The 21,638-nt window shown below is 44.2% G+C and overlaps 1 protein-coding gene across 2 annotated transcripts in view; it reads left to right on the top strand.

Moving 5' to 3' along the window:
• The window catches only part of FLT3 (fms related receptor tyrosine kinase 3), a 39,137-nt gene extending 21,405 nt beyond the window's left edge, over positions 1 to 17,732 (top strand). The window contains exons 10-23 of one of the 2 annotated variants that reach the window (XM_033146417.1): positions 1,179 to 1,287; positions 1,768 to 1,940; positions 3,191 to 3,294; positions 3,386 to 3,518; positions 3,609 to 3,713; positions 6,313 to 6,423; positions 7,470 to 7,623; positions 8,069 to 8,190; positions 8,339 to 8,463; positions 11,069 to 11,191; positions 13,080 to 13,191; positions 14,475 to 14,574; positions 15,390 to 15,495; positions 16,983 to 17,732. In XM_033146417.1, the coding sequence (XP_033002308.1) occupies positions 1,179 to 1,287; positions 1,768 to 1,940; positions 3,191 to 3,294; positions 3,386 to 3,518; positions 3,609 to 3,713; positions 6,313 to 6,423; positions 7,470 to 7,623; positions 8,069 to 8,190; positions 8,339 to 8,463; positions 11,069 to 11,191; positions 13,080 to 13,191; positions 14,475 to 14,574; positions 15,390 to 15,495; positions 16,983 to 17,060 (1,655 nt within the window). In that variant the 3' untranslated portion in view covers positions 17,061 to 17,732. Of the gene's footprint in view, positions 1 to 1,178; positions 1,288 to 1,767; positions 1,941 to 3,190; positions 3,295 to 3,385; positions 3,519 to 3,608; positions 3,714 to 6,312; positions 6,424 to 7,469; positions 7,624 to 8,068; positions 8,191 to 8,338; positions 8,464 to 11,068; positions 11,192 to 13,079; positions 13,192 to 14,474; positions 14,575 to 15,389; positions 15,500 to 16,982 lie in introns of both variants that reach the window. The other variant, XM_033146418.1, reaches the window with a different exon arrangement.
• The last annotated feature ends 3,906 nt before the right edge of the window (positions 17,733 to 21,638 follow it).

Genomic DNA, 21,638 nt, shown 5'->3' with positions numbered 1-21,638 from the left:
ATTTTGCCCTGTATTTGCACCCAAGACTGAGACAAGAACAAATACCGCCTCCTGCTTTTATTTCATGTTTGTATTTCCTCTCCCATAATAGAATACCTAGAAGCCTGCTCCTTTCTAACAAACATAGCTTGTTTCTGAGGCCAAATCCAGACTGCCACTGTTTCTGGGTGGGATTCAATCCCATGCCAGCGGATTAAAGTCACACAGTTAAAATGGATTTGTGAAGTTTTGTGCGACATTCCCATTTCCCATCCCCAGTCAGACTTTTTGCTATAAGGAAAATGATGGAGGAAATGCACTGGAAAATGTGGGATAAAACTTACTGTGGCACAATGTAATCTAACCTCCCCACTAACAAAACAGAATAAATGCTTATTAAATAGCTGGTTTCATCTAATCTCCTTGAAAGCAGATCAAGCTGAATGCTGAGCAACAGGGCAACTGAAAGCGCCTTAAGGAATTTTGCATTTAAAGTCAATTAGTTATGTTGTTGTTGTTGTTCAGTCGTTCAGTCGTGTCCGACTCTTCGTGACCCCATGGACCAGAGCACGCCAGGCACGCCTATCCTTCACTGCCTCTCGCAGTTTGGCCAAACTCATGTTAGTAGCTTCAAGAACACTGTCCAGCCATCTCATCCTCTGTCGTCCCCTTCTCCTTGTGCCCAATTAGTTATGTATTTGGTTTAAAAAAAAAAAGGTAACAGACTCCTGGATGGTTAAGTCCAGTAGAATTTGACTATAGGGTATGGAGTTCGTCTCCACTTTCAGGCCAAGAGCCAGCGTTTTTCCGCAGACAGCTTTTCTGGGTCATGTGGTCAGCATGACTAAACCGCTTCTGGTGCACAGAACATGGTGACAAGTGCCAGAGCACATGGAAATGCTGTTTACCTTCCTGCTGCAGCGGTACCTATTTATCTACTTGTGCTGGTATGCTTTTGAACTGCTAGGTTGGCAGAAGCTGGGACAGAGCAATGGGAGCTCACCCCGTTGTGGGGATTCAAACCGCCAACCTTACGATCGGCAAACCCAAGAAGCTTGGTGGTTTAGACCACAGCGCCACCCGTGTCCTGCAGGTCATGTATTTATGGGGAGGTTCAAAGTATAGGGAGTCTTGTTCTGATGAAGTTCAGGAATTCTTGTTCTAAAGTGCTCTGTGCTGTTTTGCTGTATCTTTTGCAGGGAAACCTGTTTTAAAAATGTACAAGACATCAACTCAGATATCTTGCGCCGCTGAGAGCAGGCCTGCAGCATCTTGGGTCTGGAGACAGTGTCCTGACAAGAAAACAAAGTAAATAAAGATGTTGATGGCCCTTTCCATGGATGTTAGTGGCTGCATTTTTAAAAGCAGCTGAGATGCTGTGGTGTGGTTTAAGATTCTGCAAGAAGTTCTGTTTGTGGCACCAGCAAAGATCCCTTTCATCCAAGCTCCCCATTTACCTGTGCTACACCTGACATCATATATGGTTTCCCACTCTTGTTCCAGACCACAGTAGGTTTATCTAAACACATCTGTTAAATACAAATGATCTGTGAGCTAAAAAAGCTAAGTGATCAGCTTCTCCATTCCTACACAGCTACTGAAAGAATATTAAGATATATGCAGCACACACTTCTGATGGTGCCCTTGACTTTCTAGATGTTTGGGTTAAACATTGTGTATTGGGGGTGGGGGGTTTGTTTTATGTTGTAAATAAAATTCCAATAAAATTTAAAAAACAGGTGTTTGGGTAAACAATTAAAAATGTAAATGGCTCTCTTCTCCCCACAGTTGCACAGAAATCACAGGTGGAATATCAAACAACACGTATGACGGAAATACTTTTGGTTTCCAGATTGTAAACAGCACTTTAGATCTATCGGAAGTAGAAGACAGATTTTACGTAGAGTGCTGTGCCAACAATTCAGTGGGCTTTGACTGTGAAACAAGCTTAATTGAAAAAGGTATTGTACGGAGGTGCCTGTAGAGTCGGGTTTGGCAGTCTGTGTAAGGAGGAATAGCCAATGTGGTGCCCTCCAGATGTTTTTGAATTGCAACTCCCATTAGCTTCAGCCAGAATGGTGAATGGATGATGGGAACTGTAGCCCAATAACATCTGTGGCATGTTGTGGGAAAGGGGAGAGGTTTGCACTTTCTCAGGCAATTGGCAAGAATTGCTTATATGCAACAGCTGGATTTTAGAGTCCCAAAGAGATCTGCCCACATGGAACTTTGAACAAGCTGCATTTTTACTAACCTGACTTTGAATTTCAGTTGAGTTTTCAAAACCCAAGTCCTTTGCCTCTGATTCCATGATGTGCTGGATCCATGGGAACGCCACCTTTGGGTTGCTGAGTTGTATCTTGTCTCCCCACCATCTTCTTATTGTGCTAATTCCTTCATGGTAAACCATAAGACAAGTCACAGTTTCAATTTTACAAGTGGTGAACTGAGGCTAGAAGATAGTGGTTAGACCAAGGCTTCACAGTGATACCATGGAAGCGGTGGTTGGGACACACTTAAACCTGGATCTCTTCAATTTAAATATAAATGATTGTTCAGCTGGGAACACACTGACCTCTAAAGAATAATACTGTGCTCACCAAAAAAGGAAGCACGACAGGTTTTAATCTGTCTCATTTATGGGTATTGAGAGCCAGTGTGGTGTAGTGGTTAAGAGCGGTAGACTCGTAATATGGTGAACCGGGTTTGCATCTCCGCTCCTCCATATGTAGCTGCTGGCTGACCTTGGGCTAGTCACACTTCTCTGAAATCTCTCAGCCTCACTCACCTCACAGAGTGTTTGTTGTGGGGGAGGAAGGGGGAGGAAAATGTTGGCCACTTTGAGGCTCCTTCGGGTAGTGATAAAGCGGGATATCAAATCCAAACTCTTCTTCTTCTATTGTGTGGTGGTTTCTTTTAAATTTGCTAGAAATTAGCTTGTTTCTATGAATGACTTCAACATCCTTCTACTTGCTCTGTGGGAGCCACGTTATAATGCAAAGCATGGGTTCCATGCTAAGTTCCATGGTATGTAAAAATATATAAAATGTTTGTAACTTCAGAAATGAGTCCTGTGGCACCCTGAAGACCAACATATCTATTGTGGCATGAGCTTTTGTAGATAAGACCATGTTTCATCACATGCGCAAAGTCATTTTATCTTTAACAATACAATGAAGTGTTTAATAATCCACCTCTCTTCAAATTGCAGGAGAACATCCCCTGTCCGATAACGTTGCATTATATGCAACTGCTGGATTCTGCTTTTCGGTCATTGCCGTGTTGTGCGCCTTAATTTGCCAAAACTACAAAAAGGTTAACAGCTGACCCTGATGTCTGTCTTTTTCACTTTGCTCTGTTACCTTGAATGTCCTTTTCACTATTCCTCTTTTCTCCTTCCTTGTAGCAATCGAGATACAAAAGCCAGCTGCAGATGATACAGATGGTTGGACCTTCTTATAACGAATACATCTACGTGGATTTCAGTGAGGTCGAGTATGAGCTCAAGTGGGAGTTTCCCAGAGAAAATCTGGAGTTTGGTGAGTTTGGGGGCACTCATCATAAGATTAGCAAGCGTGCCACCCAACTGCAAGATGAGGAGGACATGTTCATTTCCCTTTTTCTTGTAGGGCAAGAACTTGGTTCCGGTGCTTTTGGGAAAGTGGTGAATGCCACAGCATATGGAATTAGTGAAACGGGAGTGTCTGTCCAAGTTGCAGTCAAGATGCTAAAAGGTAGCCTATCCATGTATACTGTAATGCAGGGATGAGGAATCTGTGGCCCACCAAATGTGATTGGACTCCTTTATAACTGACTATTGGCTGTGTTTGCTGGGGAGGATGGGAGCTGGAGTCATAGAATCATAGAATTTTAGTGTTGGAACGGACCCCAAGGATCATTTGTCCAACCCCCTGCAATGCAGGAATCTCAACTAAAGCATCCAGGGCAGATTGCCATCCAACCTCTCCTCAAAAACCTCCAAGGAAGGAGAGTCCACAACCTCGCTAGGGAATTTGTTCCACTGTCTAACAATTCTCCCTGTCAGAAAGTTTTTCCATATGTTTAGTTGGAATCTCCTTTCTTGTATCTTGAAGCCATTGGTTCAAGTCCTACCCTCCAGAGCAGGAGAAAACAAGCATGCTCACTCCTCCATGTGACAGCCCTTGAGATATTTGAAGATGGCTATCATATCTCCTCTCAGTCTCATCAAAATTATATATATATAATTATATATATATTTCTCCCTCTCAGTTTGTGACGGGCCCAAGGTCACCCAGTGAGTTTTCTGGCTGAGTGGGGATTTGAACTCTGCTCTCCCAGGTCCTAGCCTAGCACTCTAACCACTACACCACATTGGCTCTCATCTGGAGGCCCACAAGTTTCACACTCCTGCTATTAAGACTGTAAACTGTTCTTGATTTTGGGGGGATCCTATCTTCAATTTGGTGTCTGGGGTGCTTGTCTGGAAGCACGATCAAGGCAGAGCAGGCCAACCCAACCGCCATTCACAGTGAAGAGGCGAGGCAAGGTGACGAGGGTCGTTAGGTCACTTGGTCTGACACCAGCTTCATCTGTAGAGCAAATTGCTCAGGCTGAGGAAACAGAATCTAGGGATTTAGAAACGTCAAGTGAAAGTCCTGTTGGTGCCCTGCCTTTCATTGCCTGGCAACTGCTGAGTCAGCAAGCCGCAGGATCTGCTTCTGACCCAGCTGCATTGGCGAGACACCCAAGTGGAGCAGATCTCTGGCAAACAGCTCCCTCTTCTGACAACTTGCTGTGGTGGCACAGAGAGAAAAGCACTTGAGTTGGACTCTGAAAGATGCCCAGCCCTGTTGCCTTGTATTGAGCCCTTGCATGAGTGCTTAACTGTACTTAAAAAACATAAGAAGAGCCAGACTGGATCCAGCCAAAGGCCCATCTAGTCCAGCATCCTGTTCTCATAGTGGTCAACCAGATGCATCTGAGAAGACCAAAAGCAAAACCGAAGCACAACAATGCTCTCCCCTTTTATGATTCCCTGCAACTGGTATTCTAGAGGCATGATGCCTCTAGCAGTGGAGCAACATAGCTAGCAATTAGCATTTTAAAATGTCTGCAGACTCTGATTTTTCTCCTATGAGTTAATGCACATTCATTTTGTTGTTTGCAATCCAAGGTTTCTGGTGACGTGTCTTCCCTCTGGTTAGCGCTCTCTTTGCTGTAGGACTATTATGTGTGATGTAGCTGTGTCACAGTTGTGAGTAGGTGGTCATGTGTCAGAGAACAGTCCCCCATTTGAAAGAGTCCTCTGTCTGAAGAGCTGCCTAGTCCAAAATTTAAATTGCTTCTAGTTTTCAGAACATGGTGTTGATTCTGAGGATGACATCAGCACCGAAGCAAAGAAACCATGAAAATGTGAATTATTTTTGTGCTTTGATTTGTGGAACATCAAGCAAAAGTCCCTGGATATCTGACTTCATGTCCCACAGAAGCCAGGGATGTTTTTTTAGACCTATGCTGGCCATTATGGCTGCATACACAACATGCATTTAAATCACAGTTAAAGTACACACAGTTAAAGTGCGTTTCCTGGGAAATGTTCCTTATATTTATTCCTATGAACAGCAAAGAAAGTCCCATTCCATGGAGGCTGCTCCATTAAGGTGAATGGGGCATTGCCTCACCAAGGACAATCTGCCCTCAGCCAGCCCCCACCCCTTACTTCCAACCAATCCAGGGGGTGTCACTGGCTGGCTGTCAACTCCGCCTCATTAGCCTCAGTGTTGCCTTTGTATAACTCATCAGGGAGGAGATTCAAGTTACCTCTGCCTATCGTTTCCTCTGACTTCACCAGCCATTGCTTTTGGCTTCATTTCCTGTTGGCTGCTCTTGTCTTCTGCTCCACCAATCCCAGTGGGCACCAGCCTCCCCTGGCCCCATTGACTTCACTTTCAAGTAACCATTCATAGGGCTGAGCTCTTGGAGGAAATGGATGCCCATTCTGCTTTCCATGCATTGAATTGATCTCCATCTACTACGATACCAAATTACTGTACTGCCTCTGCTGCTACAGCTAAAGTCGACCTATGCAGTGGTCTTAAGTTTAGGATTTAGCATTGTACATTGAGAATCTAAAGCTGTTTCCCTCAACCTGGTGCTTTCCAGGCATTGCTGGACTACAGCTCCCATCGGTCCTCAAGTCAGCATGGTCAGTGGTGATGGGTGATGGGAGTTGTAGTCCAAATCTCAGAAGGTTGGAGGAGGCTGATCTCAAAGCCTTACATTGCATGGACTCAACTGCCCTTCCCAGTATAGGCAAATATAACTACACTTCTGGTGCTGTTGCTTTTACAGACAAATACAGCTCTTCCGAAAAAGACGCTCTAATGACTGAACTCAAGATGATGACTCGCATTGGCAGTCATGAAAACATTGTGAATCTACTTGGAGCTTGTACCATATCAGGTAAGGAGCTGAACAGCCGGTGGGCAAAGCCATCTACTTATGCTGGACCCTCCAATGTGACCTCTTTTTTCCCAGGTTGAGTACCCAAATGTAGAATTAGCATTGGCCTGTTACGCCTGTAGCTCCTGTCCAGTGGAATGAAAATTCACATTTAGGGGATCTGTTGAGTCTTTGATGGAACTCAGGAGACCATAGCTCAGTGGCAGAGCACCTGCTTTGCTTGCAGAAGTTTTCAGGTTCCGTTTCTGGCATCTCCAGTTAAGAAGATCAGGCAATAGGTGTTGGGATAAACTTCCCTCTGTCTGAGACCCTGGAGAGCCACTGCCAGTCAGAGTAGACACTGCTGGGCTAGATGGCTATACAGACCTTTAGTCTGATCTAGTAGACAGCAGCTTTCTGTGTCCCAAATGGCCTTTCTGCTGTAACTACCAAGAGTAGTAGTAGTAGTAGTAGTAGTAGTAGTTATTAATTTCTTATACCCTGCCAATCTGACTGGGTTGCCCCAGCCACTCTGGGCAGCTTCCAACAAAATGCAGAAAAAACACTACCACCACCCGGAACAACAACAAAAAACATCAAACATTAATAGCTTCCCTAACAGGGTGGCCTTCAGAAGTCTATGAAAAATTATATACCGGTAGTTGTTTAGCTCTTTGACATCTAATGGGAGTGTGATCCACAGGGTGGGCACCACTACTGAGAAGGCCCTCTGCCTGGTTCCCTGTAACTTCACTTCTTGCAATGAGGGAACTGCCAGAAGGCCCTTGGAGCTGGATCTCAGTGTCTGGGCTGAACAATGGGGGTGGAGATGCTCCTTCAGGAATACTGGGCCAAGGTTTTTTAGGGCTTGAAAGCTCAACACAAACACTTTGAATTGTGCTTGGAAATGTACGGGGAGCCAATGTAGAATTTTTTAGGACTGGTGTCATGTGGCCCCAGTGGCTGCTCCCAGTCACTTCCTTTTTCACTGTTTGCTATCTGGTATCTGAGTAACAGGTGTTTGTTGTTGTTGTTGTTGTTGTTGTTTTTAAAAAAACTGTTTCCAGGACCAATTTACTTGATTTTTGAATACTGTTGCTATGGAGACCTTTTGAACTACTTGAGGAGCAAACGAGACAGATTCCACAAGACCTTGACTGACGTCTTCCGACAGCACAATTTCAGCTTTTACCACAATTTCCCACAGTACAAAAACTCAAGGTAAGGAGCACCGAGCCAGTTGTGGCTTGGGCAAAGCAATGTGTTAAAGGCCCTTGTGTGCCAAGCAAAGGGGGAGGGAATAGTGCCGCCCACTCTCTTTGGCGGGGCTGTAGCTGTACCTCAGGTTAAGAACTTTGCTTCAGGATAAGAACAGAGATCACGCGACAGCCGCGTGACAGCAGTGGGAGGCCCTATTAGCTAAAGTGGTACCTCAGGTTAAGAACAGTTTCAGGTTAAGAACGGACCTCCAGAACAAATTAAGTTCTTAACCCGAGGTACCACTGTACAACACCATCCAAATGTTTATTTGTAAAAAAATAATAATGTGTTTACGTAAATTTTAATTTCTATTTATTTGGTGTTCATTCTGTTTATTTGTGTTTGTTCTTATGGATGTCATTTTTATTATAGAAATCCCTTTTTCTTAAAAAAAAATCTTTTTCAGAAATGAAAATATACTAAGAAATGGATCATATATTCCAAAGGATGGCTTTGGAAACACATCTGTAAAAAAAGACTTAGATTTGGCCTCTAAATTGTGCAGAATTGCCCTGCTTGCTGAGGAAGGTGAGAAATCAAAGTCTCCTTTGGGGTTGTAATTGTGGGCTTTTTAAAAAAATGGTCTGAAGTAATGTAGTCATTTGGCGAACAATGCTAGTAACAGAAACTCAAGCCCTAGAGAAATAAAGCTCTTGCCATTGTTTTTCACTTGTAGAAGGAACGAAATATGTGAACAGGGGAATAGATGATGAAGAGGACCTCGATGTGCTGACTTTTGAAGACCTCCTCTCCTTCGCGTATCAAGTTGCCAAAGGAATGGAGTTTCTGGAATCAAAATCAGTAAGCATGATGTGTGAAAATTTGTTCAGATGATAAAGAGAACAAAAATGCATCCAGTGGCCCAAATCCCATTACCTCTTTTCTCCAGCTGGATGTTCCAGCTCAGAACTACAAAAAAAACATACTTAATTAGAAATTGACTTTTACGAGAGAAATGTGTTTTTCTGGTGGGTGGGTGTAAATACTAGGACTAGCCCCAACATTAGGCAGAATGAGATGTTTGCCTCAGGTGGCCGATGCTGTGAAGCAGGGAATGCTGGCGAGATGTTGGAGGACAGTTCCATGTAGTTCACAAAGCCTGCTTTATGTTTTGGGTCAGTCCTTCTTGTTACCACATTTGCTTATGATGCATCTCTCTGTAACAGAAATGGCTAGAGGGGAATTGAGAGGAACCTCTTCTCTCTGCTGCTGTGGCTCTTCTCTGCCAGAGGAACGCTGCTGCCAGTTCAGCAGAGCTGGCTCAGAAACTAGCATATTTTACCAAATACACAAGAACACAATGTGACTAACATTTGGTCTAGGTAGCAGAATGGCCTAGTAAGCTCCCCAGGAGGGACTAAGAATGCCAAAGCCGGCGCTCTTCCAAAAAAAGAAGGTTTTCTAAATGAGGTAAAACAAAAGGCAAATTGTAAACTGAATTTCTGAAGGCTTGTCTCGGAAGGAGACAGGAGGACAGGAGGTCTAGACGGAGAGATGAGATGCCAGTGAATCAAGAACAGCTGTGTGATGATGCCCCAGTGTTTGTAGGGAAAGGGGGTGGGGAGTGTTGGAAGTTGGAACGTTGATGGAATGAGAGAGAAGAAAGATGGAGGTGTTTACCTATCCTTATGTTATTGTCTGCCTAAAACATGTCAAAGAATGGGGGAGCAAAAATCCTCAAGGGCAAAGTAATTCCAAAAAGAAGGGAAGAAGGGCAAGCATTTCCTGGCCACCACAGAGGTTTTGCTGGACAAGGACTGTGGGGTTATGGGGTGCAAAGACAGATGCCTTTAGGTGTGATTTCCAAGAGTTAATCAGACTTTAAATCGCTTGGAATGTGTCTAACTCAGTGTTGTCTACACTAACTGGCAGCAGCTCTCCAAGGTTTGAGACAAGAGTAGCTGGAGATGCTGTGTAATGGGCCCCACCTGCTAGCCTGCTCCCTAAAATAACAGGTTTTAGATACCTGTTAGGTCCATAAATTACCATATAGCATATATTCAACACAAAAAACAGTGACAATTTGTTGTTGACAAAGGACAGCTGGACATATAAAGGGCCCCATTACCTTCAGTAGCTTAGAAGCCTAAATCAAGCCTAAATCCGGCCCTGGCAGAGTATGTATGCAGAGTATGTGCTCTGCTGCTGAGCTGTGTGGCCCTTCCTGTAGCTCCCAATAGGGGAGCCACAAATAATTATTCTGCTGGAGTGTATCTATTTGGCAGTCATTAAAGACTATCTTTGATTCTGCAGTAATGATGCAATGCTATATGGCAGGGGTGGCAAACTCCCAAGAGACTGTGATCTACTCACAGAGTTAAAAACTTGCAGTGATCTACCCCCTTTTTGGGGGTTCAGGTTTTTTAGGAAGGAGGAAGGCCCATTTTGGGGGAGGTTTGGGTCAAAGTTGTTGAGCTTTTTTCAGAGGAGCCACAGTTGTTCACCTTCTTTGGGGGGAGCCAGTGATCTACCAGTGATCTGCCGCAGACATCCAGTGATCTACCGGTAGATCACAATCTACCTGTTGGACATGCCTGCTATATGGAAACCATTTGAACTCTGTTCTGAATTTTGGTGCCCAGTGTTTATATATCATTGGGATGGGAAATGAATTTCCGCCTTCAACATGGGATCAGGTCAAAATACTCTTCCTTTTGCATATGTAAGTCTTTTGCAAAATAAGGGGGACAGCGCCCTTCAGGAGGAGCAGAGTGCATCAGGTGTGCTTGCCCAGACAGCGCCGCCCTCAAAAGAGCATGTCGGAGATAAATGGTACATTGTTCATCTTTTTGGAGGGTCAGCCAGCAATCTTCCTTTGAAAATACTTGTGCAAACCTTGTGAACTTCCACCAAGTGAAATGTGACTGTCGGTATTACTGTATTTCATACAATTTCCCTCCAGCACATAAAACTTTCAGTGAACTGATTGGCATTATCTTTCAGTTCCTTCTTTCTAAGATTTATTGCTCCTAGGCTCACCCACTTTTGGTTGTTGTTGCTTTAAAAAAGAGGATGTGTGCACTTCAAGTGCTGGAGAGGGGAAGCACCGCATAGACCATGAACAGGGAAACGGGGGGCCCTCCAGATGAGAACACTGGAGCAGAGAAAGCTCCTTTACACCAAGCCAGACCATCGGTCTATCTAGTTCAATGTGGTCTACACTGGGGATAGGGCCCTCCAGGTGTTTATTTGTTTCTACCTCCCATCATCCTAGGCCGTGGGCAGGGCTGGACAAACCATTAAGCAAAATAAGCACATGCTTACAAACCCTCCAAGTGTCCCTATTTTGGCATATGATTTTAGCTGTGAGCGGTGTTGGCTTGGAAACAATCAAGGACTTAAATGTTGTTCTTTGGCCGTTGTGAAACAGGGCATGAAGTAAACTCACACCATTCTCCCTTGACAGTGTGTTCACAGGGATCTCGCTGCCAGGAATATTCTAGTCACTCATGGGAAAGTGGCAAAAATCTGCGACTTTGGGCTTGCAAGGGACATAGAGAATGATTCAAACTACGTTGTCCGAGGGAACGTAAGTAGATGCTTTTGGCAGACTCTTTTCATAGCTTTATGCAGCAGTAGTACCAACCATAAGATAGCCCTACCAGATCAGGCCAAAAGCCCATATAGTCCAGCATTTTGTTCTTACAATAGCCCAACAGATGCCCAGCAGGAATCTCCCCACTTGTGCAACTGGTATTCAAAAGCATACCAGTTCTTATACTAGTAACCTTCATTAGCCTTATTCTCCATGAATTTGTCTTACATCCTCCTTCAAAGCCATTTAACTTGGTGACTCTAACGACCTCCTGTGGCAATGAATTTAACATAGCTTAACATGCAGGAATTGGCAAGTGGATAAGCTGATGGTTAAGAATTCTAAGTTAAAAATAAACATGCACCCCCCCCCCAATATTGCAATATAAAGTTAAATGTAAGGAATGGAATGTGAATGAGAAAACAATGCAGCAACAAGAGGAAACTGTGGACACATGGAAAGCAGAGTGTGGGAAGCCAATTTTTGAGAAATTTGTATTAAATTTGCTCTAATTTGTGGTTGATTTGTTAACATTTGGAAAATCAATAAAAACGATTTCGGCAAAAAACCCAACCACCCTATATGCTGTGTGAAGAAATACAGTACTTCCTTTTCTTTTTCTGGATACATGCCAACATTCAGCTTCCTTAGATGACCCCAGATTCTGGTATTATGAGAGGGAGGAAAAACACCTCTTTATTCACACACACCCCACAACTTCAGGAGGCTGGATGGACTCCTTTGCACACAGAGATTGTGATCTAGAATGGTGATCTGTGCACCAAAGCCTCTTTGTAGGTACAGATTCCCTTGCTAGGTTGGCTAGAATACACATGTCTGCTTTCTTCCTAACTTCCTCATGAAAGGGACCCCTGCTGGGTTAGACTAAAGGTAAAGGTAAAGGTAAAGGTACCCCTGACCATTAGGTCCAGTTACGGACGACTGTGGGGTTGCGGTGCTCATCTCGCTCTATAGGCTGAGGGAGCCGACATCTGTCTGCAGACAGCTTCCAGGTTATGTGGCCAGCATGACTAAGCCGCTTCTGGCGAACCAGAGTAGCACACGGAAACGCCGTTTACCTTCCCGCCGGAACGGTACCTATTTATCTACTTGCACTTTGACGTGCTTTCGAACTGCTAAGTGGGCAGGAGCTGTGACCGAACAATGGGAGCTCACCCCATTGCGGGGATTCGAACCGCCAACCATCTGATCGGCAAGCCCTAGGCTCAGTGGTTTAGACCACAGCGCCACCCTAATTGCCTATAAATCTCTTTTCCTGTTTGCTGCAGATGCCTCCAGAAAGCCTGCAAGCAGGACATGAAGGCAATAGCCTTCTTCTCCTGTCCTTATCCAACAGCAGCTTACCGGTATATTCAGTAGCATGATGTCTTTGAACCTGGAGGCTGCATAAAGCCATCTGTCTGAGGGCACCTTCACACAGAAAGTGCTTCCTTGCAGGAAATACTAAATCCTCAGTGTAGCTTGTCTCACTCACTCACACACACACACAGAGAGAGACAGAGAGAGAGAGAGATTTCACTGTGTGTTCACACACAGTGGGAAGACATGCTTGAGAAACTTTTAATATAGGGCATCGATCACGTCTAAAGCAGCCCTGGTTATCTGTCTTCTAGGTGTTACAAACAAGAGCAGCCTCAGCAACATCATATGAAAATCCTAGTTCCTACTCTAATTCCACTGTGCTCTGCATGATGTGCTCCCTCCAAGGCCGCAACCACCCCATTCCCAAGCAGACATTCCTCTAAAAATGAAGTCCGTGCATACTAATTGCTAGTCTTTGCACAGTATTTCTTCTTCTTTTTCCTCTGATGTGTGGAAGTTTTAGTGCACAAATGATTCCCCCCCTTTCCTCTTCCTACAGGCTTGTTTACCTGTCAAGTGGATGTCTCCTGAAAGCTTGTTTCAAGGGATTTATACTATTAAGAGTGATGTCTGGTCTTACGGAATCTTACTGTGGGAAATATTCTCTCTTGGTATGTTCTGGATTATGTTGCCTGCTTCAGCATTAAGGAGGGCCCAGAAACAAGGGGTGGCAGAAAAAAATTGGTTCAGTTTGCATTAAATGTGGACTTGCCTCATTGGCACTTTCCAAAGCAATATGCAAAAACAGCCATCCTTCAAAATTCTCTAGAATTTTTTAGCCAGGTAATGTTTTCAGAAATGCATAAACTAAGGTGAGGGTTCACAGACAGTGGTCCATGAGCCATCCACAGCACATCTGTGAATTTGTGGTTGAAGACTGGAAATGGGACATCCACTGTATTAGAAGAAGAGTTTGGATTTGATATCCCGCTTTTCACTACCCGAAGGAGTCTCAAAGCGGCTAACGTTCTCCTTTCCCTTCCTCCCCCACAACAAACACTCTGTGAGGTGAGTGAGGCTGAGAGACTTCAGAGAAGTGTGACTAGCCCAAGGTCACCCAGCAGCTGCATGTGGAGGAGCGGAGACACGAACCCGGTTCACCAGATTACGAGACTACCGCTCTTAACCACTACACCACACTGGCTCTATTAACGGTGTGTGTGGAATTTTAATTGCATTTTAATTGCTTCTCTTGTTTCTTACATTGTATTTTATTGTATTACAATTGGAATTGGAATTCAATAAAATACAACATATGAAATAAAAGCAATAAAACTCCAATTAAAAATTGAATTGCATCCAGCACCATGCATTACAATTGTTATAATAGGCAGAAAAATCATTAAGTCCACCCCCACCCCCCCACCCCAAGCCTCAGGAGTGTTCAAGTGGTCTTCGGGGGGTGGGGAGGTTTGGGAATCACTCTGCTAGGGTAAAGTGTGCAGGAAAATAACTTACAGAATACATTATATTAGGGAAGTACGCTTTCCAAAAATGTGTGTTAGGGGAAATTGGATACAAAAATGTGTACATTGGGAGAAATTGGCACTAATATGCTGATTAATCTTCACGAGTTGTTTTTAAATAACAAAACTGATGTGTAAATATGGAGAAATGAACTCAGTGATGTGGGTGCATTAGGTTACATACTGCACACCATAATTTAAAGCACATGACTTTCCTCCAAAGAATACTGGGAACTATAGTTTGTTGGGGCATTAGGAATTATAGCTCTAGGAGGGGTAAACCACAGATCCCAGGATTTTTTTGGGGGGGGGAGCTGTTTGCTTTAAATGTACAGTGTATGTGCAGTCATGAATTGTGTGGAAAAAGCAATCCTTGTTTTTCAACATCCACTTTATCACTCTTCACTTCTCGCACCTTTCTGTTTTAGGTGTCAATCCTTACCCTGGAATGCAAGTGGATGCAAACTTCTACAAGCTAATTCAAAGTGGATTTAAAATGGACTGCCCGTTTTATGCTACAGAAGAAATGTAAGCATGGGGTATGAATACCAAGGGCTGGGGAGGGGCAGGATTCTGCCCAGGCACAATTTAGGGGTGCCATGGTACACCTCCCCCTTCCTACTTTCCCTGTGCTTTTACTTTATTATTCTTCAGGACTACCAGTATCTATGATCATCTCACTAGTTCTACATACTCGCTACTGTTGGAAACAATTAAGTAGGCATAAGTGCTGGATATGCAAGTTAAGGGAACAGAGGAGTCAAAAAAACTGACCTGTGTTGCACATTCTGACACACACACACCTCAATCTGCTTTCCCTGTTTGTACCATTGGTATACATGCGCTGACAATGCAGTGCAGACATCATTTCGCCTTATTGAATTGCCCCTTGTGAATTGCCCCTTGTTCCTGTCCCCAGCCGTGGTGGAGAGCTGCTTAGAACTTAAACCAACATATCCAGTTTTGGAGTGTTTTGGATAATAGATGTGGGACTGAAGCCACATAAATATTTGCAAGATCTGCTTGAGAGCATTGCTTCAGATGGGTGCCACAGAGATTCTCAAATATTGACGGCCAAACAAGTTTATTGATAACATGGTGGAGATGTTAAAGCAGGCACATTAACTTAACAGTTTTCATGCTTTGGGGTGTTGTCTTAACGAAAGCCTTGAGTCTGGGTGAAGTCAGGTGAAGTTCTTTTGATCCTAGGCTCTTTTAAAAGCCCAGGCATACTTGTATTATGGGACACATTCATATCCCAGTTCCCTGACCTTCCCATAGAAAATGCTTTGGGAAATCATTCCATATTCCCCCCCCCCCCGGTTTTGTTGTTGTCTTTGCAGATATTTAATGCTGTGTTCCTGCTGGGCTCTGGACTCCAGAAAAAGACCATCCTTTTCACAGCTGCTTTCCCTCCTGGCCTGCCAGCTGGCTGAGGCAGAAGGAGCAGTAAGTAAGATTTGCAAACAAGAACATTTTTATTCTCTTTTTCCCCCTTTTGCATTTTTTTTTTAGGGGTTGGTGGTTTAAAACCTATTAATAGCACCCATGGCAAGGGACTGTGAATGATGTCCCCAGCTGCTCGCTCTAATCTTCAGAAAGAACCGTCTGTTGTTTCCCCCCAGGGAGATCTCCAGAATGTCATCATGATTCTGGCGTTCTTCTCCGCTGTTGAGAGAGAGAGAGAGAGAGAGAGAGAGAGAGAGAGAGAGAGAGAGAGAGAGAGAGCAGCATTTTTGGCAAATGTATTATTGAGTGTTTTCAGAAGAGCACTGCAGAAATGTGAGACTCCGGCACAGGTGTGCGAAACCTCACATCCTTGTTTGGCCTCCAGGCCTCTCTTTGGCCATGCCTCCGCCTCGCTCACCCAATTTCTCAACCTCCTACTTTTGAGTGTTTTTGCCTATGATTGTGCCTCTCGCTTGTCTGCATGGAGAGACGGAGGGTCTGTGGTGTCTGGCGTCAGAGGTGGTTCTAAGGTAGCGCGACCAGTTCAGCTGCTCTGGGTGCCGTGCTGCAGGGAGCACCACAACAATGCTGTAGAACGGAGCGTGAGAGGAGGGGAGGGCAAATTTTAGTATCTCACAGGGTGCCGCTGAACTGTGAGAGCCCAGAGTCCTCCACTGCTGCTGTCTGCTGGCACTGGAGGTACGGAAGCAGAGATACCAGCAGCAGGTGGAGTCTGAGCCAGCGACAGCCCCATTCACCCACTGACTGGTGGCAAGTGGGAAAGGCCAATGGGGTTTGCCTGAGGGCAGGCTGAGGTTGTCACATATGCCCTCATGGATCTGCTCCCACCGTGGAGGGTCTAGAAACTGCTGGCTTTTCTGTGATGGGAACGTAGCCTATAGAACAGGCACCCCCAAACTCGGCCCTCCAGCTGTTTTGGGACTACAACTCCCATTATCCCTAGCTAACAGGACTAGTGGTCAGGGATGATGGAAATTGTAGTCCCAAAACAGCTGGAGGGCCTAGTTTGGGGGATGCCTGACATAGAACAATGGTAAGAGTCACATTTATTGCTCCACCCACTTATTACCTCTGGCTCCAACCACCACTGGTATGTGGCCCCCAGAAGGCGGTCTATGAGGGAATGTGGCTCTCAGGCTGAAAAGGGTTTGCCGTCCTTGCACCAGCCCTCTTCAGCCAAACACAACTGGAATCCCACACAGGAAGTTCACGGGAGGAACCAGAAGGGACAGGGATATTGGGGGTGGAGCCAGCATGGGCAGACCAGCATTCTCCTCAGGCATGAGATTAACTCCTCTTTGTTGCTTGTACTATTTTACCTACATCTCAGTAAACTAAATGGGATTTGTAAACCACCGTGTATAGCAGAAAGTATTGTGGAGCTGTAATTGCTGCTACTATTTCTGTTACTACTACTACTACTACTACTACTAATAATAATAATAATGGCAATTCCTAAATTATAGGCATGTCCAACGGGGAAGAGTGGGATTTCTGAACACGTATCGAGTCCAAAGCCACATATCCCAGTTCACATGGGATAAGAGAAGCAGAACCGCTTCAATTCACCATTCCTACTCTGGATGCAGATGCCGCAAGGGAGAAAGAAGACTGATGCATTGTTTTATATAAAAAGGCATATAAGCTGAATGTATCGAAAGAGAGGAGTTTTTTTTTGCCTTTGCTAAAGAGGCCAGATTTGCTGCTCCTGCCCCTGAGTTTCTCTTGCTCATTTCCGTGATCCAACTTCTGCTTTTGAAATGAAATTTGCCTCCCCTTTCAGGAATCTGGGTCAAGGTGAGAGCACACTTTTTCACGAGCATCGTTTTGAACCAGGGGTTATCTGGTGTGTCTGCAGCCTCCAGGGGCTAGGGTTAGGAAATGAAACTCTTTCCTTTCACAAATGTGACTGAAGTCAAACATTCCCATTGTTGTTTGGTTGTGCTTTAAGCAGATGTAGAGAGTTGAAGATGTTATTTGTCACCAGAGCCTCCAGACATGAATATATAGTGGCATTATCTTAACACTTCAAAATTCAAAAAAGCTTGGGTCGGGGCATTCAGACCCGTGCACCACATCATAAGCAGTATTGCTGTAGGCTGACTCTCTGATATATGTCAGGGGTGGCCAACCTGGTTGGCACACTTGGATTTTTGGGTGAGTGCCATGGGCTCTCCACCCCCTTTTTTGTGAGCAGGGGCTTCCTCTGTAAGGTCATCACCATCATTGGGCATTTGAATTTCATGTGATCAAGGTGAAACGAAGGCTTTCTTCGTAGACTTTGTGTGGCTTGGCAGGATGAAGAAAAGAGAAAATGGAATTTAATTCTCATCAGTGTTGCTTACACCCAGGTTACATGGTCAGAACAATTATACCATCTTAGGAAATGGAAAATCCATGACAGAGGAGCTGCCATATCTAAGCCCTGCCACAAGACTGTGCAAACCACGGTGGAAGCTGGGGCGGTGGGTTGACAGTTTCCCCCTGGGTAATTCTGGTTCTTGTCAGAGGGGAATTCTCCAAGCACTGGCATGGTTTTGTTGCCATTCTGAGGCCATGCCAGGGGAACGAGGGGACTCTGGATCCGGTGGGTCCCAAGCTGCCCAAGCTCTGCCCCCCAGCATGCTTCCTCAACTGTGTCATCAAAGCCCCAGCAGAAGAAGGTGGGCTCCCTCTCTGGCCCTGGACTTTTTACCCATGGAGAGGGAGATTAGCTGTATCCTATTGCCAGGGCTGGCCCACCCATGTGGCAAGCTGAGGTCACCACCTCAGGCGGCGGCAGAATCCACAGGGACAGCAGGTCCTGCTGTTGAACTTCCCCCCTTGTTCCTGATGTACAGCTTCCCTTTCTCCTTCTTCCCTGGTGGGGAAGAGGCACCATTTTGGGGTCCACCTCACATGCCAAAATGTATTGGGCCAGCCCTGCCTGTTGCCCTTCTGGGATATCCTCTCAGAGACTTAAAACCATGGGTAGGCAAACTAAGGCCGCAAACGGTCCTGGAATCAGCGTGTTTTTACATGAGTAGAATGTGTGCTTTTATTTAAAATGCATCTCTGGGTTATTTGTGGGACATAGGAATTCATTCATTTTTTTCTCTCCAAAATATAGTCTGGCCCCCCACAAGGTCTGAGGGACATTGGACCGGCCCCCTGCTGACCCCTGCTTAAAACCTTAAAGTACAGCTAGGATGATGGGAGTTGTAGTCCAGCAACATCTGGAGAGCTGCTGATCCCCCATCTCTGACTTTAAAAGCTCTTCAGGATTTTTCTATCCTTATTTTGACTTAGTAATTTTATTTTGATGTGTTTTTATTTTTTGACATTCTGCAGCTTTGTAGTTAATAGTCAGTTTTCAGATATGTTCCTGCTGCTTCATGCTAGCACTGGCCTGACAATTAATTATTATTTCATTTTTCTATTTTGTGCGCTGTCTTGTTTTATTGCACACCTTGTCTGGAAAAGCAGTATCCAGTTTTTAATAGATAAATGTCCTTTAAAACGTGCTGTTTAATCATCAGGTAGCCATGCTTGCTGCTGAATGAAATGTCTGCTGAAATATTGATACAGATACTTAATATATATTTGAAATCAAGATGTAGTTTTTTGTTTTGTTTTGGTCTTCTTGGTTCCTGAGCTTTCCGGTCAGTTTTGCCATTTCAGCAACTTCAACAAAGAATGGGAAAATTTTGTAATTTATCTTGGAGACCACTGTAAGCAGATGAAAACATTAGCAGGATTGCAATAACACTTGTAATGTAGCAAGTACTATGGAGACAATGGAGTAATATAAAATATAGATTATGGGAGAAGATGCAGTAGAAAAGGTCTAATAATAGGACCCATGGAGGGGAGGTGGGAAGGCCAGAGATTCGGAGGAATCTGTAAATGTAGATGTGTATTGTTGTATTATTATTTTATACTTGTAAAATCAAATAAAAAATATTTCAAAAAAATGTAGGTTTTTTCCAGTGTGCTGTGTTATTTCTAGATGCAATTCACTTCTTTGGGGAAACACTTGGAGGAATGGAAAACCACAGGGCTCACTGGAAGATATCAAGACATTTGGGGCTTGCTTCTGCATGTACTAAGTCCAGAGATGGTACTAGGGATGGCAAACGTCCTCATTTCAAAAGGTCTGCCTAACCCAGGGATTGGGGACCAACTGCATTAAGAACATAAGAAGAGCTTGCTGGGTCAGGCCAATGTGCATCTAGTGCAGCATCCTGCACTCACAGTGGCCATTGGGAAACTAGCATGCAAGATCAGAGCACAAGAGTCCTCTCCACTCATGTGGTTTCCAATAACTGGTATTCAGAATTGTTACTGCAGCCATCCTGGCTAGTAACTATTGATAGCCCTCTCACTGAATTTGTCTAATCCTCTTGTAAAGCCACCCAGCTCTGTGGCCACCCCTTTCTCCTGTGGGAGTGAGTTCCATAGTTTAACTGCAATGCATGGAGAAGTACTTTCTCCCCATTGGTCCAGCATGGCCAGTGATTAGGGATGGTGGGAATTTTAGCCACTACATGTTCCCCAGCCCTGCTTTAACCCATCTTCTTCTCCAAGTTGGGGCAGCAGCAGAGGCCCAATCACAACTCACCTCTAAAGCATCAGGGCTGCCTGAATCACACCTCTGGTGATAAGGTGCCATCCAATTAGTAAACTACTGCCACTAGGGTACTCTGCGTTTGGTTTTCCAATTGCAAACACTAGGTGGAGCTGTAAGCTCATTTTTTTGTAGCTGGGTATTTTTGCAGAACGCTCGAAAATAAACGTGTCTTGTTTGCTTTCCAACGAGAGCAGAACCGATTTGGGTAGAAGAAGTGAGAGATTCTGAAGCAGAATCTCCTAACTAGAATTTGCTTTCAGAAATGCGTATTTTTGTGTTTTCTTGATTCAATTGTTTTCAATCTTTTCAACTCCGGATGCTACCAGAGAGACACAGCAGGAAACCTTGCCAAACTGACCTTTGGTGTGCGAAATTTTCTTTCGGTCCTCATTCCGAGTGGTAAGGAAAATGTCAGCCCAGGATGTCCTAATCCTGCACTCTGAATGCCACATGACACTGCCTCTAAGTTGTATGTACCATATAGTCACACACGCAGAAACCCCAAACATATTGTTGTACCTTTATAAGCTACTTTGAGGCTATTGTAATTAAGCTAAATATAAATTGTTTAAATAAATAAAATAAAATAAAAATTCTGAAATTAACAAATGTATTCCACTCTTAATTTTTTTTATTAAAAAAACAAACCATAAATCTTGTGCTATGCTAATTTCTTTTTTTAAAAAAAAATAAAAATCCTAGCTTTGGCTGAGGCAAAGTCATGAATGTTATAATTCCTCCAAGGAACTCAAGAGGCCTCATGTATGCTATCCTCACAACAACAACCTTGTGAGGAAGGTAAGCTTCACGCAGTGAACTTTGTGACTGAGCTGGGAAACTGCTGGTCTAAAACATAACAAGACCCTAAGACTATAACTTTATTAGCCTACTTGTGGCACCCTGTCTACAAGAGCCAAGGAAATGCAATTTACTTTAAAAATTAGCTATTATGCAGCTGTAGTAAAAGAAAAGTTTGTGTGTAAGTGTGTGATCTTTAGCTTCACATTCACATAACATGCACATATTTTGGGGAAGTTACTCTTACTTGCAGATTCCTCAGATACATTAAGGCAGCGGTTAGCAACCTTTTTCAACCATGGGCCAGTCCACCGTCCCTCAGACCATGTGGTGGGCTGGACTATATTTTTTTGGGGGGGATGAACGAATTCCTATGACCCACAAATAACCCAGAGATGCATTTTAAATAAAAGCATACATTCTACTCGTGTAAAAACACGCTGATTCCCGGACCATACAAAGGCCAGATTGAGAAGGTGATTGGGCTGCATCTGGCCCACGGGCCTTAGGTTGCCTACCCCTGCCTTAAGGGATAAAACACCTTATTTGTATAAAAGTAGGTGGAACATGAAAAGCAGGGTGGGGAGACTGGCTATATTCTTGCTAAAGACCGCGGTCAGGATGCCAAGGAACACATAAGTGGATTCAAAACTTGTTTTTCTTAAACCTCATCCTTTTAAGTTTTATTTTTAAACGATGCTCCTAAACCCCTCTT

The sequence above is a fragment of the Lacerta agilis genome, chromosome 4 (assembly GCF_009819535.1).
Source record: "Lacerta agilis isolate rLacAgi1 chromosome 4, rLacAgi1.pri, whole genome shotgun sequence".
Lineage (NCBI taxonomy): Eukaryota > Metazoa > Chordata > Lepidosauria > Squamata > Lacertidae > Lacerta > Lacerta agilis.
The sequence above is the reverse complement of the archived record's forward strand: the minus strand, read 5'-3'. Positions and strand labels throughout refer to the sequence as shown.